The 18,860-nt window shown below is 37.8% G+C and overlaps 3 protein-coding genes and 1 long non-coding RNA gene across 4 annotated transcripts; 2 read left to right on the forward strand and 2 right to left on the reverse strand.

Moving 5' to 3' along the window:
- Window positions 1-4,192: 4,192 nt before the first annotated feature.
- Window positions 4,193-6,444, forward strand: LOC121959166 (aquaporin-8). Its single transcript, XM_042508372.2, has 5 exons — window positions 4,193-4,534; window positions 4,626-4,752; window positions 4,832-5,046; window positions 6,028-6,162; window positions 6,245-6,444. Exons 1-5 carry the CDS (start codon window positions 4,272-4,274, stop codon window positions 6,288-6,290), a joined length of 786 nt encoding a protein of 261 aa, XP_042364306.2. The 5' UTR covers window positions 4,193-4,271; the 3' UTR covers window positions 6,291-6,444.
- A 103-nt stretch (window positions 6,445-6,547) lies between these two features.
- hbae5 (hemoglobin, alpha embryonic 5) lies at window positions 6,548-8,671 on the reverse strand. Its single transcript, XM_042516281.2, has 3 exons — window positions 8,514-8,671; window positions 7,259-7,466; window positions 6,548-6,776 (listed from the first exon to the last, which is right to left on the reverse strand). Exons 1-3 carry the CDS (start codon window positions 8,606-8,608, stop codon window positions 6,648-6,650), a joined length of 432 nt encoding a protein of 143 aa, XP_042372215.1. The 5' UTR covers window positions 8,609-8,671; the 3' UTR covers window positions 6,548-6,647.
- Window positions 8,672-10,715: 2,044 nt separating this feature from the next.
- LOC148186355 (uncharacterized) lies at window positions 10,716-12,686 on the forward strand. Its single transcript, XR_015775067.1, has 2 exons — window positions 10,716-10,797; window positions 12,183-12,686. It is a non-coding gene; the product is annotated as an uncharacterized LOC148186355 (long non-coding RNA).
- Window positions 12,687-14,105: 1,419 nt separating this feature from the next.
- hbae4 (hemoglobin alpha embryonic-4) lies at window positions 14,106-17,242 on the reverse strand. Its single transcript, XM_042508219.2, has 3 exons — window positions 16,903-17,242; window positions 15,599-15,803; window positions 14,106-14,344 (listed from the first exon to the last, which is right to left on the reverse strand). Exons 1-3 carry the CDS (start codon window positions 16,992-16,994, stop codon window positions 14,216-14,218), a joined length of 426 nt encoding a protein of 141 aa, XP_042364153.1. The 5' UTR covers window positions 16,995-17,242; the 3' UTR covers window positions 14,106-14,215.
- Between the last annotated feature and the right edge of the window lie 1,618 nt (window positions 17,243-18,860).

Raw genomic sequence — 18,860 nt, forward strand, 5'->3', positions numbered from 1 at the left:
TAGTTCTTTTGCATTTTTTGTGGGCATTTTGAATCTCTTTGTATTGGCTTTGTTTGTTTTTGTTGGCATTTTGTGTCTCTTTGTAGTTGTTTTGTTTCTTTTTGTAGACATGTTAAGTCTATTTTTATGGGTTTTTTTGCATTTATTATGTTATGCATCCTTTGTGGGCATTTTTAGTCTAGTTTTTTTTCCATCTCCTTTTGGTTGTTTTTGCATCTCTTTGTGGTAATTTTGTTTCTTTTTTAGTAACTTTGTTGTGCTTTTGCATCTCTTTGACAACATTTTGTTTCTTTTGTGGACATCATTAGTATCCTTGCAGTTGTTACGTTTCTTTTTGCGGAAATGTTGAGGCTTTTTGTAGTTGTTCGGTTTCATTTTGGGAATATGTAGATTCTCTTGAGTCATTTTTCATCTTTTTGTGATTGTTTTGCGTCTCTGTGTTTGTCATTTTGTTTCTTTTTGTGGACATTTTGAGTCTCTGTAGTTGTACTTTGAGTTAAAGCCAATTTTGACTACTTAATTTAGTGTTGAGCAGTTAAATCAGCAAAAACATTTAATTTCATAATGACATTTATTTCTATAATTAACTCTTCGCTCAGCCCAGCTCAGTCTTGCCAGTCATAGTGTAGCATGGCCCAACTCCAACAAAGGTCCGACAACTTCACAGTTGTGCTTCATGGAATTATATGCAATCATGTCCAATTCTCTTAATTTTCAGGCAGATTTGTGGATTTGGAGCTAAACTTTGTGTCTAGGGCACATCATGTAATAATGATACTTATTAACTGGAGAGGGTGAATGGAGATATACGTTTCCTCCAATGTCCAATACCAAAATCAAACCCCAAAAAGTGTAGGGTTAGTGAGGAAATAGCCTACTAGATGTATACACATGCTGCTTTTTTTCAGTGCTTATAATAGTGAATACAGTCCTACCCCGTTTTATAGGAACAGTGAAGGGAATCTGTACGTCAGGCTTTATTTTCTGACTAGGCCTAAATCTATCATTTTAACCCGTTTTGGCTGCTCAGTCGGTCTGACAGTCAGTCTGGAGATTGCAGACCCTTCTGTCTGCCTCTCACCAAAATTGCTTTGTCAAAAAAGCTTTGATATTTCGTCATGGAGTACAGTTAGTGATCGCCTCTATGTTAGTTCCGACAGATTGACAAACCATCATAAAGTGGCGGGGCTTTGCCAACGGTCAATTGGGTCCTAAATACCGTATTACCTTCAAAGAAAACCGAAACTTCATTTTGATAAGTAACTGAAAGAGGGGATTTGCATTGAAATCGTTTTTTTGGGGGGGTGGGGGCGGTTCAAATATAAAATAAGACTAAAATGAGTCACATTATAGTCAAAAATTGACTTGATCATAAGAAATAAAGATGCATGAAAGTACGTGCTTGTGTGTTGATGATTTATAACAGTCTGTGGTGGATGGTGGTGGTGGAGAGCGTGGTGTCTGACAGTTTGGTCCAAATCTCAACAGGTGTACTATTAGGCTTACTCACATCAGGCTATTCAGACGAGTCTCATGCTTAAATGTCCCTCTGAACCAATATAAAAAATACCAGATTCAAAATTTAACATAAGTACTTAAGTACTACCATTAAAAGTTAAACAGCCTGACCCATGAAATAATATCAAAAATATATACATTTTTGATATTTTAGTGTTTATAATCCCTTTTCTTCTTCTTTTTTCAACAATTTGCATACATGGAAATTATTTTGTACCATATTTGATATGTCAGGCATTCATAGAAAGTAAAGGGTCACATTAAATGTCTTTTAAAGAAAAAAAACATACATTTTTCATTATCATTGCAACATTTTTCCTGTTTTTGTTTTTTTTCTCTTAAAAGGAACCTTTTTACCACCTTTAAAGTACATTGCAGCAGGCAATAAACACAAATTTCTGTCCTTATTCATGCAAAGATGGACTAATGTGGATAATTGTGGATATTTCCCACAGAAGACACTATCAGCAAAGCCATCTGTCCTCTGAATGCCCAGGGTCTCTGGTTTGTGGCTCTCAAGTTACATTAGGTTTGGATTATCCTAGAGGTCACTATAGTACAACTCCAAGACTGTTTGTGGACCTCAGTGTGCAAAAATATTCAAATACACCATTTTTAAACTTAGGCTAAAATAACACATTTACACTGCATGCAAAAGACTACTCTAGACTACTCTACTTCACTCTATAAGAGGCCACAAAATATCTGGTTGTCATTAGCTGCTTTAGTCCAGTAAATAGTCATAGTTAAATATAAGTAATGTAATGTAAAAGTAATTCTTACCCAAACCTTTTCAAAAGGAGCAAACATTTCCTTGCAAAGAAAATCAGCAGTTCAGAGAGAAGGAGCAGCCGTCTTTGTTTGCATTAATGCTGCGTCCCATTGCGCTGGGAGCTACTCGAAAAAATGCAGTGGGACGGCCTTTCAAGTCAGGGTTTCAAATCGGAAACTCAAACAGGATACATGTAGATCGAGTCCTTCAAATTCAAATCTCAGCAATATGGCGGCACATAAGGTGAATGCGGAATTACCTGCTAGTCAGTTTTTTACGTTTGAGTTGTTTGTCTTGTGAAACGTGCTATAAGAACTTTGTGGTGGCATTTTAAATAAGATCATTTGTATTTGACAGAGCATGTACCTTCTCTGTTAGCTACCCACATCACCAAATGTCCAAATCGGAATCGAAAGTCAGAAAAACCGACACGGAAATATCAACTTCCAATTTGCAATTTAACGCAGCATTAAATGACTAACCCTAACCCTAACCCTACTGCCTAGAGAGATAACATGTATCAGACGGGGGTGGGGTTTTTTTTTTTTTTTTTTTTTTAATTGATCATTTTCCAAACGATAGGGTACATTGTACAAGAATAGAATTCCTTTTAACACATTGAAAAATCATCGTTATAGTAACATTTATTAAACCATTTTAAATAAAAGAAAAAAGAAAAAACAAACAACATATTAAAAAAAACAGTATTACAAAAAATATGAAATTTTACGAGGGAGATTTTAACCAAGACATATACACCTTATTTGTTTTAATTAGATATGTAATTTTCTTATTATTTGAGAACTTTTTATAGCTTTTTTGATTGTTTTTATTTTAGAAACACAGTCAAAGAGATATTGTGATTCATTATGAAACAAATGGATATTGGAAGTAATCTGACGCACTTTAGCTTTGTGAATGTGATATTTGCCAGTAACACAGACACGTTTGAGAATACCATGTTTTTGTGTCTCTTTGTAGGGATTTTGTGTCTTTGTATGTTACTTTACGTTATGTTTTTGGTATGTCCCTTCATCTATCAGTCTGTCTCATTCATGTGAATGTGGTATTGCAAGAACACCTTGAGGGAAATTCCTCAAATTTGGCACAGACATCCACTTGGACTCAAGAGTGAACTGATTAGAATTTGGTGGTCAAAGATCAAAGTCATGCCAACCTTGCATTCTTCTCATTCTTGTGAACATTGACACAAACCTTCACTTGGACTCATGTATGAAGTGATTAGAAGCTGGTGATCGAAGGTCACAGGTCAAAGTCACCATGAACTCATAAAATATGTTTTGGACCATAACTCAAGAGTTCTAATTGTGACAAAATTTTACACAAATGTCAAATAGGTTCAAATGATGAAGTGAAATGTCACTTTTTTTTTGGGCCTGTGCTTTGTTGGCCTGTTCAGTAATCCATACATATACTTAAGTATTTGGGGACAGTACTGTCACATTTACTAGGTAAATGTCCTTGAGTATCAAATGTTAAAGTACTCAATCTGATATAATATCATTTGTAGATGTGTGCAGAGAGTAGAGTTCACAAAGGCTCTAAATCATATGTAGTAAAGTCTATGGTGCAGCGCTCTCTTATCTAAATTATATATGCTACTGGCATTCTGTTAGTAAAGAAATGATGATGATGAATATCTGATCAGAGGTCAGCGTTGTCTTGTTTTGAACCTTATCATTTCTTGTACTAAGGTCAGCGTGAGGACTCTTTCGAGGAGTGGATTCACCGAGCTCACTCCACCTGACAGTATGGGGAGAGTTTGTTTGGGCGGGGATTGTATGGATGAATATGCTTCACCTTTGATGTTTAATGACCCATGATGCAACTCCAGGTGAGCGTGCCAGCAGCTGGAGATCTTATAAATAACCACAGCATCTTCAGTGTCTTTGTCACTGGGTCGAGTGGAGGTGCCGGAGCTGCAGAGTGAGAATCCTCTTGGAAATCAAAACAAGCAGCGATGGGGGTTGAGAACATGGAGATGGAAGACACGGACTCGACTTTGATGGAGAAGGGGACAAAGAAGGTGCCGGTGCCCAGACCTCCCAACAAGTACGAGACTCTGTTCCAGCCCTGCCTGGCGGAGATCGTGGGGACCATGTTCTTCGTCTTCATCGGCTGCGTGTCCGTCATCGAGAACGTGCCGGCGGCTGGACGTTTGCAGCCGGCCCTGGTGCACGGTCTGGCTGTGGCGGTGCTGGTGGCGGTCATGGATAATATCAGGTACAGTAGATAATGAAGCATGAAGCAAAAAAAAAAGGAAAACCATTTGACCAGTGATGTGAACTTTTCACTGCTACTTCTCTTCATCCAGCGGCTCCCACTTCAACCCTCCCTTCACCATAGCCATCTATCTGTGTGGCGGCATGGAGCTGATGATGGTGGCACCGTACCTGGTCAGCCAGCTGATTGGAGGAGTGCTCGGAGCTGGGATGGCCAAGGTGACCTCAAAGCACAATATTCTAAAAGGACGGACTCTGTTTGCGCGTACTTAAACATGTCAAATCTTTAATTTCATAGATGATGACACCTGCAGACCGCTACTTGAACGCCACAGGAGCGGCGTTTGACATCCTGAAGGAAGAGAGCCAGCTATCCAGAGCAATTTTTGGGGAGGTGGCCATGACCTGCCTGATCACCATGGTGGTACTGCTGGTGGCGGTCAACGGCAAGACGAAAACCCCACTGGCTCCATTCCTTGTGGGCTGCACTGTCATCATTAACGTCCTGGCAGGGTGAGATAAAAGGGCTATGACCTGTCATGTGTTTATGGTATCTACACCGACCCGGTTAAATATTTACACTGAGTATGGTCTGAGTGTCACAGTTGCCACTTTTACTTGCATGATCCTTTATCTAACTGGATAAAGAATTTCAAAATAAATTTCCCTGAGAGGAAATGGTGACAAAAAAATCTTAATAATAATATAGAAAAGGCAAACTATTGAAGGTTCTTTACTTTTCAGTAAGCACACTTCAGTGTTTTTATTTGGGGGGTGGATAAGTGCACATGTTCGAAATATTGAGGGGGATGCATCCTCCCTGAAATTTAAAGTTATGGGGACAACAGCCAAAAACTTACAGGACTTTCAAATTGTTAAGCAAAACAATAAATAATGTTTTTTATTCATTTTAATTTTTTGTGGTTATGGTAGGTTAGGGTGGCTTGTGTGCACCTTAATTAATTATTTTTTTTATAAATAATGTTTTGTGTCCTTTTTGTTTTTATATATTATATATATATAATTGCTTTGTATCTGCACTCCACTCCTCTAACTTTGTGTTGTAACTGCTGCACAGCAATTTCCCTATCTCACTCAGGATAAATATATTCATAATTCATATTTATTTATTATTTATATTATTTATATAATTCAATATAAAACTTTTTTCAAATTTTCAAATTATTTTGAAATCAGTTAGCCAACACTTTAATCTCCACTGGGAGTAAAAGTGAATAATTAGCTTTGAAAGGCAGGTCGATGTAGCAATATTAATTCAGTTCCTGCTGTTCTTATCCATATTATTTATTTTATATACATATTTCTGACCAACAGAGACAATGAAATTCCAACTCTGGCTGTTTATACAAGATGAAAATAATCTCTGAATATTTTTACGATGATGATTTACCTGATATCACATGTCACATTTTTAATTTGAGTTTTCTTTTATTTTTTATCGTTTTAATAATCAATAATCTTTCTTGGGTGCAGCGGTGACATATCGGGCACGTGTCTGAACCCCGCCAGAGCTTTTGGCCCAGCTGTGATGACCAACTACTGGATCTACCACTGGGTTTACTGGGTGGGACCCATCGGGGGAGGCCTGGTGGCCGCTGCGCTGCTCAGGTTTGATATGATCGAAATAATTAATTAATTAAATATAATGTCCCGAGTAATAAAGATTTACAGTTCCTCTCTTCTGTTTCAGGCTCATTCTGGGTGATAACAAGTTACGAGTCGTCATGAAGTCATAACAGCTTCTCGTGTGAGTTTATTACCGATAATAAACCTGTAAACATTGTTCTGTGTCTGACAGTATCATCAGATCCTTTCGGCTAGTGCCACTTTGTACTTTCTTTCCTTTTCAGACAAACTGTGGATTTTTGAAATAAAGAACAAAAAAATGCAGATTATCTCCTCATTTGTTCATAAATGCCTGCATACATTTTTATTATTTGTGCATGTGTGAAGTGAAAACATTTCGGGAGGAGGCATTAAAAATACAGCAGGATCAGTTTGGGATGGTATGCAATTTATTTATTTTTTGTTAATATTTTAACCATGAGTTACATGGTCTCGTGCGGCAGACCGCATTCCACACTGAGTGCAGTTTAGCGGTATCTCTCGGAGAGAGCCAAGGCCAGGCAGTTCAGGAACTTATCGTAGGAGACGTGGGCCTCCGGGGTGAACTCAGTTGGGAACAGGGTGGCGGTCTCCACGAGAATGCAGTGGGAGATGATCTGCAGGTGACAGAGGAAAGCAAATACATTTAACATGGAAAAACTTCATTTTAACAGAACAAGAAAAGAGTTTCCACTTTCCTTTCATGGAGCTTAAAATCGGAATGTTAGTGTGGCGTCAGTGAAGCTGCTACAAGTGCAACTTACAAATTGGTGAATCAACAAACATGCCTCATTCTTTTACCACATAGCAGAAATTATTTTTATTTTTATTTTATTTTTGCACAGCACAGATGCGTAATCAACGCGTAAGGTTCTACGCGTGCGTAACAGTGCGCACAAGCCACCCTAACCCTCCGAGTGCAATTTTAAAAAGTGGTAAATCATCTTGGAAGCAAACATAGTTTTGCACGGCAAAGATGAAAAATTTACGCGTATATTAAGCTCTACTTGTGCGTAACAGTGCGCACACGCCACCATAATCTCAGCACGCATTTATATCCTGAATTCGTCATGTATGATGTTATTAAAGCGTGTCTCACCTTGAAGTTGGCCGGATCCACTCTCAGTGTGAAGGCGTGCTTCTCGCTGAGCTCCAGCATACCAGTAACCATGTCGTCGATGCTGGCCACAGCCATACCGATTCCACCCATCACCTTCTTTCCATGGGCCTTCACTGAAGCAGAGCCGGGAGACAGGTCAGGCCAGTGGGAGAAGTAGGTCTTGGTTTGCGGGTAGACCACAAGCATCCTGTGCAGGTGGAAGGGCGAGAACATGTGCAATGTCAATCTCTGTGCGCCCTGGGAATAGTCTCCCGCAGCGCAATAAGATAGCGCACTGCACTCTTAAAATTGCATACACCTGAGTTATGCCGAGGTTGTGAGTTCGAGTCTTACCTGGAGCATCTCTTTCGTTAATATACAATATCGCACCATGAGCACTACACCTATTTGTGATTGACAGGTTTCAGGTATAAAAAATAGTGAATTCAGTTAATTTGGAATATTTCTCAAACTGATCATTGTAAAACTTGACAAGTTGATCTAGGAAGCTGATTGTCCTGGAGAATGAAACTGACTGTAGCTACTAATCTTAAGTTACATCTAATTGATAAATTTACTTTAAATTTAGTTACATTTACTTATCTTTGTGAAGTTGTTGCAACTTAAAAACGACAAGTTTATTTAAATCAACCTTTCTAAGTTTTAGCCACTTTGGTTAACTTGATATCTGTATTCTGCCGGTTCCAAACTAGTAAATCTCATTTGTATTTTCTTAAACACCTTAATGAAACAGAACTTCCAGATCCTCTAAATTCATCACTGGCATAATCCGCTCTGTGATGATCAAAATAAGTCAGACTAACTTGGTTTACGGACGTTGCAAATAGTCAGGGAATAAAAACAAGGTAATAGCCTATCACTAATTTTACAAACTTAGAAATATTGATTTAATTAAACTTGTTATTTTCAAGTTGCAACAACTTCACAAAATTAAATAAATGCAGCTGAATCTCAGAAAACAGATATAAATCAACAGAAATTCAGACTGATAATAATATTTATTCTGTCCAAATTTACAGTGTAGAATCAGAGCCACTTTGTTTTAAAGTTAGGCTTAATCTCTTTTAAATAAACCCTTATATATGAAATTCAAATGACCAAATCCCTATATTACAGTAATACAGTATCACAGGTTGAAGCAGATAGGCCTATTTGGTTGTACTAATATTAAATAAACTGAAATAAATAAATAAATAAATAAATACATAAATAAATAAATACATGCGTTTCTCACCTGCCCAGGGCGTTGGCCCCGATGAGGTCGGCGGATTTGGAAATCTTGGCCCACAGGGCCTTGACGGCAGCCTTGTCCTTGTTGGTCAAACTCATGGTGGCTTGGTTCACTCTCTGGCTACCTCCCTGAACTTCTTCTTAAATTCAGTTGGATCTAGAGTCACACCCCCGCGGCCTGATGCCAAAGCGCGTATCGGACCCTTCCTCCCGGCCTGATAGGACCTTCAGTGGCATGATGCCAGCCAGAGAGCTGCTATCAGCGACTCGCATCGTGGGCGTCAGCTGGCAACATACGATCATTTTCGTGTAATGTGCGTATGGTTTGTTGAGGGGAGGATGGAGCTGAGGGTCCTCTGAGGTGAAGAGGGGCCTCTCAGGTCACAGGAGGGAGGACCGTTTGACCTGACACAAGTGGAAATAAAGATAATAATGAGGGCTGAGTACCATTTAGCTGCTTTGATTCCGCGTTTTGTGCACACTGCTGGCTGTGACTTTTTTTTTTTTTTTTTTTTTTAAAAAGGTGTTTGATCAAGACACATGTCCCATCTTTTTTTTTAATCAAAAAGCACAACTCCAGTAAAGACAAAATGCAACAATAGACAACAAGAAAATACAACAATAGAAGAACAGAAAAACAAAACAAAACAAAGTAAACAATAACAACAAACAAACAAAAAGAAAAAACAAAAACAACAGAAGTGCAATCGTAGTACCAGTTACAAGTTATTTTACAGAAATAAAAACAGACACATAGACTAAGAACAGTGGTGTAAGAAGTAGTCAGTTTTTAAGAATACCACACAGTAAAATTACTCTGTTACAAGTCAAACTCCTGCAATGAAAACATTACTTTCAGAAAAATTGTATTAAATTATTAAAAGTAAAAGTGCACCTTGCAAAAAAAAAATTAATAAAGAAAGAACAAACAAAAGAACAAAGCACCCCCCAAAACTTATTCAAAACAATATAGACTAAAATGTTCATCAAATAATTGTTTGTATATATTATTTGATTGTTTAATTTATTATGAAATATTTTTTATATTAATATTTTATATTCAGATTATAGTTCCCACGCTCTTGTGTTTTTTAAATGCAAAAATCTTAATTTGTGAAGTAACTCAAGCATTCAGAGTGAAAAGTTTATTTCCGCACATTAGAGTAAAAGCAGCTGTGGAATTTTACATTTTCATTTTTGAGTTCCTTATACTTTACTTGAGTATTTTCTTTTCATGCCACTTGATACTTTTATTCCACTACATTTCAGAGGTAAATATTGTACTGTTTACTTCACTGCATTTATCTAACTGCTTTAGTTACTTTACAGAGATTTTGGCATAAAAACATAAGAGGAGACTATGAAATAAGCTGTTTTATTATCAGTTAAATAAAAAAAGAGTTTTTACAAATGATTAGTTGATTAATCAATTAGCCAGCCAACAGAAAATTTAATTGTCAACCATTTTAACATTTAAGTCCTTTTTCGATTAAAAGAAAATTAAATTAATATTTGGGCCATTATTTTCTATATATTTTGATTATTTTAAGGTGTGTGTGTGTGTGTGTGTGTGTGTGTGTGTGTGTGTGTGTGTGTGTGTGTGTGTTTTAATGTTTTTTTTTACACAATTTAGATTTTTTTGTAATGACTAGTCATTTGAAGGTTGCATACACATTCTGCATTTGTGGAAAAAAAGAAAACAAACTTCAGTAACAAAAAAATAGATCAACTTCCTGTTGGAATCAACATTCACAATAATAATTTCCCAAGAAAAAATATTTAATAATAATAATAATAATAATAATAATAATAAGAATGATGACATGGATTTACAAGGTACCCAAGGCTGCTTCATGGAGTAAGAAATCAAAAATAAACAAACAAAAAATGAAAATCAGAAACTAAACCAGAAAAGAAAAATGAATGACAATGATTGATGAGATTAGATGAATTCAGGTTGTACTTGCAGTGATTTTTTTATTTTTTTTATTTAGCGTTTCAGCGTGGAATTTATTTCCTATGAAGGTAATTAAATGTCACTCATAACGTTCACTACTGCCATGACATAGTTGATAATTTTGATACAAACACACATGAAGTTTGGCAGCGGATGCCAGGGGCGAAGGGTGGTGGCAGTGGTGCTGCTGGAGATAACAGCAGCGTGTTGTGAGAGATAACACTTTACCATCAAAGTCTCCTACTGCCCTGAAAATTCACTCTTATGAATACATTCTCTCTTTTTTTGTTGCTGTCACAGTGGAAAATACTAACTAAAAGTGTGTGCACAGGTACGTGACTTTCTAATTTTTGAAATTTCTTTTTTTAAATTATATCTATTTTTTTATTTCAAAATTTCCAAAGTGCCAAAATGTCATTTTTAGATTTTCTGATAGTAAAGCAAAGAATTTTTGGATTTGTTTATTGTAGTGGATAATTATTTGAATTAAATTAATTGTTTAGTTTGACCTATTTTCCAGACAGGTAGCAATATCAGTTTCAGACAATGAACAAAAACACAAAATCAAAATATGCAACTCAAAAACAAAAATACAAAAATATATCAAATCAAATTACTACAAACAATGAGTAAAATGTACCTCAACAAATGCTATAAGTGAACCATAAAAAATGAGGAAATAGCTAAAATTTATACTGACACTGGTACATAGAAGATGACATACAACATTCCTGCGTCCATGCTTTGTAAATCAATATAAAATTACTATAAAGGTACTAAAGAGTGTATTTTTTGTTGCCTGAAGATATTAAATATAATGAATGTAAAAACTTAAAGGTAGAGGTGGCGGCTAAACAAACATGCTAAAACTGTCATGACTCACTGAAGCAACACATGCAGGGAAGAGCCACATGCAGCAGGCAGGTGGATTCTGCAAAAGTACTTTGGGGAGAGCAGATAAACAGGAGGAAAAGGGACAAAAATCTACAAGTCTGAAAAAGCACAAGGAACACTGACAGATGATCCAACAGAGAAACTGGTAGTAGAAAGACAATATTTTTTTATGTAGGAACAGGTGAGTAGACTGCAGGACGGATGAGGTACAGGTACATATTACAAACTAATATCGGTGGGGCAAACAAGGGCGGAAAAGACACAAAGACAGGAAATAAAACCAGACATGACACATGAGGAGTAAACAAACAGAAAAGCCCCACAAATATCGGACTACACACAGAAAACCAGGATCAGGACAGAAACAGACATGTCAGCTGACCCGTGCCGTGTGTGCTCTCTGCTCTCTTGTGGGTTTTCACAAAATATTTGTCCCCGCCCTGCTTGACCTCCAGTTGAGGGAGGCTCTCACAGACACTGTGGTGCTGGTCAGCTCTGCAGCTGCACAACTGCCGCTCGCTACGAGCTGTGTCTCTGAACACACAACATGTGGATCTTTGAAACAGTTCAGCGGCGCCACTCCTGTCAGCTGAGGCTGAACGGGCTCCAAAGAGCTCTCCAAAACTTTGATTGTAAAAACTGGTCTGATGAGTCTCGATTTTCGACATTCAAATAGTCCGAATTTGAAGGATCCGTCTTGCCTTGAATCGACGGTTCAGGCTGCTCCTGAGGTATTTTCTTGGAACACCAACTGGTAAATGCTAGCTGGGAAGACCATCCTGATGACACGAGCTGAATATTCTGTTTCTCTTTGTGTATCAGTCTGGACTCATTCAGTGGTGCTGCTTTCACAGAGTGGACACCACCACGAGCAGAAACCTCTGCCATGCCGTCTCTGCTGTGAACGTGTCCCCAGTTTGGCGGCAAGAACAATAGCCAGCCAATCAGCGAGCAGATGCACAACAGGAAAAACAGTCATTAAACTGTGTCTGACTGTGAGAAACTACCTAGAAGTTGTTGGGGTCGACGTGCAGCTTCTCAGAGCGCTGGATGCTTAGCTCAAACAGCACATTTCCTCAGAAGTTTATGGAGTGTTTTGGATTAATTATTACTTACAGATCGACGTCAGATTTTCTTTTGATTAGTGTGAAAAAATTTGTGCTTGTGAAAGAAAGATATTACTAGTTGGCATGAAATGAATCATCATTCACACAACTTTAAATCAGGCCAAACTGCACATTCAACTTTTTCCTTTGTCTTTTAATAAAACCCTTGCAGGGCGGCCTCTAGCTCAGTGAGCAGAGCGTGCGCCCCATGTAGGCTGAGTCCTTAGCAGTGGCCTGGGTTTGATTCTGGCTTGTGGCCCTGTGCTGTGTGTCATTCCTGTTCTCTCTCCCCCTTTCCTGTCACTCTCTGACTGCACTACAATAAAGGCATGAAAAGCCAAAAAAACCCCAAAACCCTTGCTTTGTGAAAGTGTTTTGAAAAGCGAATCTCAGTCTTGTTTTCTTGGGAGACAGTTGAACTCAGCACGCACTTCCACTGTCTCAGACGTCACTTTAAACTTTGTTTCAAAACTGATAAGAACCTCAACACAAACACACACACATATGCACACACGCGTCAGAGCCACATCAGGAAACCTCACACGAACTGATTATGTGAGAATAACACGCAGGCATTGTCTGCTATGATAAATGTTAATAATTGTCATTTAACCGTCCTGTTAATGCAAATGTTTCTTGGTAAATTCACAGAATGACCTTTACAGTTTCTACCTGTCACACACAGTATAGTCGCCATCAAGAAGACATCACTATGTAACAGCATGATGAATACGAATCCAGCGGGTGGCAAAATTTGTGTCATTTATGAAAAGAAAATAAGTTCTTCTCAAACTAAAGTTCACATATTCACAGCGTATAAATCTGAAAATGCTGCTGTCGTGTTAACTTTTTATGATTTTTTTAATGAGCTCAATCCAAGGGGTCCACCTCTAGCACGCACACAAAAGGCACACTTGTCTGCTGCAGAGCCGTGTACAAGCTCTGGTCTCCTGGCAATGGGAAAGCAGTCTATTTTTAGCAGGTTTACCAGCTTATTAAAAATGCGCATGCACTCGTTAATTTGGGATATTAGTTAGTTTGTGTTGTTGTGACTTTGGTGAATCTGAACTAACCCTTTTTAACACCAAAGTCACACAATAACACAAACTAACTAACTGGTTGAGGCAGTGGCTTCTGTGTTCAGCGATGTTAAATCACTGTTTTCTAAATGGAATCGGTCTTTGAAGAGAGCGATATAACAGTTCAATTTTCCAGTTGGAAACCACTGTCCATGATTATGTGTAAAAGAGCAATTATAATCATAACTGATGATAACATTCAAGATTTGAAAAATACTTTGATTCACATAAAATACAATTTAATTTAGTCTATTTCTGTACCTGTAAGCAGCGGTGGTCTCTTAGGCTTATTCTGATGGTTGAGTCCTGCAGATACAAAATTGAGAGGAAACTACAGTGTAGATATTCAACACTCCTTCACCTTTACTTTTATTGAAGGGCTTCATGTTTGCTCGTTTTGAGACATGATGCTGTTGGACCTGAGCAGCGACAGCTTACACACATACACTCAACCAGCTGACTGCACTCAGTGTAATAACTTGCTTTGAGATATTTGGCTGTACTTAATTAATGAGATAAAACATGTAAAATCACAGGTTATACAGCACAAAAGAAAGGTGTTGATTGCACATTTTTATTACTACAAAACATTACAACAACTAAACATATATAAATATTTCATACCACATATCATCATAAATGGTTCATATACTTCCTATGAGGCTGAGTCTCATCTGAACTTCAGGGAGAGAACAGCTGCGAAAGCCGACAGGTACTTGTCCATTGCTGCATGTAAAACCGGTGTGAAGTCATCGCCCATGTGACAGGCCAGCGTGACGAGCATACAGTGTGAGAAGAGCTGCAGAGAAGGAACAGGCTCAGTTACAAAAGTACCTCAAATTGCAGCACTTGCAGTAGATGTACTTAGTTACATTCCACCACTGGTGATTATTATAGAGCCAGAACAGCAACAGGATGTTCTGGCTCTGAAATTAAAATCAGATTCTCAATCCCAAAACTCCCCGCCACTGCTTAATATCCACAGATTATCAGCTAAATGACTGCAGTTTGCTTCCAAAAGAATCTGAATCTCTCACATTTACTTTATAACTGATGATGTAAATTCTGAATTTGTAACCCAGTGCTTTTGACATTAAATGTCCCGATTTGTAAATATGTCCCCATATTTAAAAATCATGTTTAAAATATAAATAGACTCCATATATTGCATGTGTGTAAAATATAAATAGACTCCATATATGGTATATGTGTGTGTTTTGAAGTTTTGATGTACTTGCTCTGCAGTATATATGAACACAGTGAGCTAAACGAGCTGCTGGAAGAAATATGGCAGACAGTTCGTTTTGCAGCTGTAAACAGGAGCTCCTGCTGATGTCACTTTGATCTGATATGGACGTCAGATGATGTCACTGTCTGACACTGAAAACTCAGCAACGTGCTGTGCTTAGAAACTTAACAACAGTTTAGAATGCAGTGGTGGAGCAAATATGTACATTTACTCAAGTACAGATTTGAGGTACTTGTACTTTACTTGAGAACATTCTTCTTATGACATATCATCTTTATACTCCACTACAATTCAGGTGGATGTCTTCTTTTTACACATTTTTTAACAATTTGATTTTTGCACGTACAAAACAAACAAAAAAACAACAAAAAAATCCAACGTATTAGGGCAGCAACTACTTTTGCAATGTCATTTTTTATTCAAAAAGCCAAAAAATATATATATTTCATAAAAATTTTGAGATTTGGTGCGCTGTGAAGACGCTACTTTGGTCACTTTGGATAATTGTGACTGCATTTATCACTATTTTCTGGCTTTTTACAAAACAAACTATTGATTAATGAAGAAAATAGTCAACCGATTAACCCATAATGAAAATGATAAATAGTTACTGCAGTTGCAGTCCTATTCAAAATATTCAAAAACAACTACAATTTCAAAGTTTTCAAAGCTTTTACATTAAGGCCAATGTAAAAATAATCTTTTCTGCCATTCGTCTGTATCGAGTACTTTTAATATTTTAAGAACATTTTCCGGGCCATACTTAAATAACGTTTTAAACTTCTGACGCTCTAGTAAAGGCACCTTAAAGTTGGTTGGGACAATCCGGAGTGTGTAGGCGTGCAGCGTTTGCAGAGGCTCTAGGGTAACAGCCAGCTGGCTGATGTCTTTGGCTCCCTCTGCGATGGCCTGAACGATTTTCTCACCGTGAGAGAGCAAGTGAGGGGAGCGGGGGCTGATGTCCAGGTGGGAGAAGTACGTCTTGGTACCTGGGAAGGTGGTAAACATCCTGCGGAGGGAGGGAGAAGTTTGTCAGTATGCTGTTGCACTTAAAGTTTACATTCATGTCTGTGAAAATGTGGATGCTTTACACACAGAAGACCTTTACAGAGTCACCAAATCAGTATCTGCCCAAACTGCCCAAACATCTCCCCTTCTGCTCCTGAGGCGTGACTCTGAGGAACAGCCAGAAATCAGGACGATGTCACAGTGAAGTTGACCTTTGACCTTTTGGATATTAAATGTCACCACCTCATCATTTTATCCTGTTTTTATCCTGTCCACACATTTGTGTGAATTTTTGTCATAATAAGTGTATGAATTGTTGAGATGTGACCAAAAACATGTTTGATGAGGTCATAGTGGCCTTGACCTTTGACCACCAAATTCCAATCAGTTTATTTTTGAGTCCAGCTGGATGTTTGTGCTAAATTTGAAAAAATTCCCAAAAGGCCTTTCTGTGATAATGTGTTCATTAGAATGGGACAGATCGTCATCATCATCCTCCGCATCATCATCATCTTCATCATCATTACTGTGAACTCACAGCCTACTCATTAGAGCATTTCACTACATTACATCTGTAAATCTGCACTTTAATCGGGAGTACCTGTAGAAGATTGTGTAGCCTTGTGAATTTACCTGAGAACTGTGTAAAAAAAACATTTTTTTTTTAAAATTGACATTTTGGAAATGCTGTTATTCCACAACCACTGCACCGTAAAAACCAAGCTCTTTATATCTGGGTCCATCCTTAATAATCCTTTTTTATAATTTTTTTAAGTTCTGATGAAGAGCTAATATGAAGATCCCAACATTTATAAACACACAGCTGACTTCTGTCTTAACTACCAATGTCATATCTTGTTTATGTAATGTATATTCCATTTATTTCAAGCAGTTCCAGCAACACTTGTAGTTTAAAGAACACCTTCATAATAATAATAAAGTTATTCTTTAAACTACAAGTGTTGCTGCAGCTCTTTGCCCTCATAAAGACATTTTCTTCATTCTCCATGCACCTTGGATATTAGTGAGGTTGTGCCAGAAACCCAAACTCTGCATTCATTTCAAGCACACAGACACGTCACGCAAGAGTTTGAACCTACCTAAGAAGTGCTTCTGATCCAATATCTTCTGCCACAGGAGTCAGTTTGTCCCATACTTCTGTAATAAGTGCTTTCTCTTTCTTTGAGAGCATTGCAGCTTATTGCACTGAGAATTCACCGTGAAGATCCAGAGTGTGAGGTCAGATTCACAACAGGCGACACATGTGCACGTTAATCAACCATTTTAACACCATATTAACCAAAACAAAGAGACGGATGGTGGTAAAAGCAATAATTCCCTCTGTGTGTTGAAAATGAGGTGTGATGGTAAAGTGTTGTCTCCCAGTAGCTCTGAGGCCTTATCGGGCTGCAGCCAGGGCAGGGTGGGGACTCCACATCACCGCGCTATCTGCTGTTTCATGTGCGTCATGCTGGATATTTCTACCATAACATGTAGGCTGACCTCAGGGAGCATCTGGGGTGAGGTGGTCTGATGCTGAGCCCCTTGCTTATGGGGATTTTTAACAGGCTAACCCTTCAAAACCTAATTTGACATCAATTTTTGTGTGCTGGTGTCAGATGCCTCTCACAGGCTATTTAAAACATTAGCAAACTGTTTTAATTTCTTTCAGTAACATAGGAAAAAATGCAATGAGCAATTTGGCAATAAAGAAGAGGTGATGGAGAAACTGACCTGAAAATAAGTTTAAAAGGGAGGGGGTTATTAGAGAATTATCAAAAAGGTAGAGAAAAAGTTCAGAAAACTATATTTACAATCATTATAATAATATATTTGAAATTAGCCTATGTCACAGAAAAAAATATATATATTGTTAAATTGTCTGCACTTTTGGGGGGTCTTTTTTTTTTTTTTTTACTTTTTGTGATTATTTTCAGGTAATTATTTTGGGTTATGTGTTGTTAAGATGCTCATTGCCTTAGGTTTCAAAGGGTCAGTCTCCTCCAGAGTACTATTGAATGCTCTTAAAAAGAAAACCATAAATACATTGTTGGCTATAATTGCTTAAAGCTCTAATTTTTGCACATTTCTTATTAAATCTTTCTTGTTTTGCACCATGAAAAAGAAGAAACATATTAAACGTGACTAGACGTGACTTTCTAGATAAACTCCCTCAGCTGCTGCTATCTGCAGCTCCATAAGCTGCTGGTCAGGGGATGGTGGGCGTGAGGCCGGCCTGCATTAGATATCATTCCTGGAGCTGCATCACCCAGAGAACTTCATCTACCTTGAGTTGGTTCATGAAACTGGAATATAGCTCAGAGGTTCTGCTTTTTTATGTTGATTCAAAAGTAATTCAGAATTTGAAACTGGGTGGGGGGGATCTCACTTTGGAGGCCGGAGGCACCATGGGATGAAGGCCTGGTGAACCTGACTTTGAGTTAACTTTCACTTTTGCTGCTCTTTTAGTAACACATTTGAACCAACACCATGATGCAGAAAAGCTAGAGAGCAGGCAGGGTCAACAATGATGTTTTCAGTGTAAAAACTAATCAGGGTTTGACATCAGCTATGACCAGAAAAGGTTACTTTGTGGCAACCAAATACCCCCTGTGGCCCCTTAGTTTTTATCAAGTCTATTTTGAGACTGAGACTGTGTCTCAACAAAGTATTCTCGCAGAACTTATGATATGATCAAATGAAAGAATAAAGTTTGAAGACACAAGTTCAAAAGACTGGACTCATTTCACAGTTTAAACTCTTGAGATTTATTAGAATCAGATTCAGATTCAGACAACTTTATTTATCCCAAAGGGCAATTCAATTTTGCAGTCTACCAGACCATACATACATTTTAGCACACAACACTCAAGAAAAAAAGAAAAGAACAGAAAGAAAAAAAACCTCAACAAACAACACAATAAACAGTACGTGACCAGGGGGTGCCCATGGTGCTTTGTCATCCTTCTGTGGCCCCTTTAGTAATGAAGCACACATTGACTTAAAGCCTTTTACAGCCTCAGTAAACAGTTGAGATAAATAAACACTTCAAGAGCAT

The sequence above is a fragment of the Plectropomus leopardus genome, chromosome 19 (assembly GCF_026936395.1).
Source record: "Plectropomus leopardus strain MGB_pleo_1.0 chromosome 19, ASM2693639v1, whole genome shotgun sequence".
Lineage (NCBI taxonomy): Eukaryota > Metazoa > Chordata > Actinopteri > Perciformes > Serranidae > Plectropomus > Plectropomus leopardus.

Excerpts from the sequence above, each read along its gene's own strand:
- hbae4 (XM_042508219.2), bottom strand. The coding sequence starts at position 16,994 with ATGCTCTCAAAGAAAGAGAAAGCACTTATTACAGAAGTATGGGACAAA. Across the intron at positions 15,804-16,902 it reads GGATCAGAAGCACTTCTTAG|GATGTTTACCACCTTCCCAG; the intron begins GTAGGTTCAAAC and ends CTCCCTCCGCAG. Across the intron at positions 14,345-15,598 it reads TTGTCCCAACCAACTTTAAG|CTCTTCTCACACTGTATGCT; the intron begins GTGCCTTTACTA and ends CCTTCTCTGCAG.
- hbae5 (XM_042516281.2), bottom strand. The coding sequence starts at position 8,608 with ATGAGTTTGACCAACAAGGACAAGGCTGCCGTCAAGGCCCTGTGGGCC. Across the intron at positions 7,467-8,513 it reads GGGGCCAACGCCCTGGGCAG|GATGCTTGTGGTCTACCCGC; the intron begins GTGAGAAACGCA and ends CCACCTGCACAG. Across the intron at positions 6,777-7,258 it reads TGGATCCGGCCAACTTCAAG|ATCATCTCCCACTGCATTCT; the intron begins GTGAGACACGCT and ends TGTCACCTGCAG.
- LOC121959166 (XM_042508372.2), top strand. The coding sequence starts at position 4,272 with ATGGGGGTTGAGAACATGGAGATGGAAGACACGGACTCGACTTTGATG. Across the intron at positions 4,753-4,831 it reads TCGGAGCTGGGATGGCCAAG|ATGATGACACCTGCAGACCG; the intron begins GTGACCTCAAAG and ends TTAATTTCATAG. Across the intron at positions 6,163-6,244 it reads GTGGCCGCTGCGCTGCTCAG|GCTCATTCTGGGTGATAACA; the intron begins GTTTGATATGAT and ends CTTCTGTTTCAG.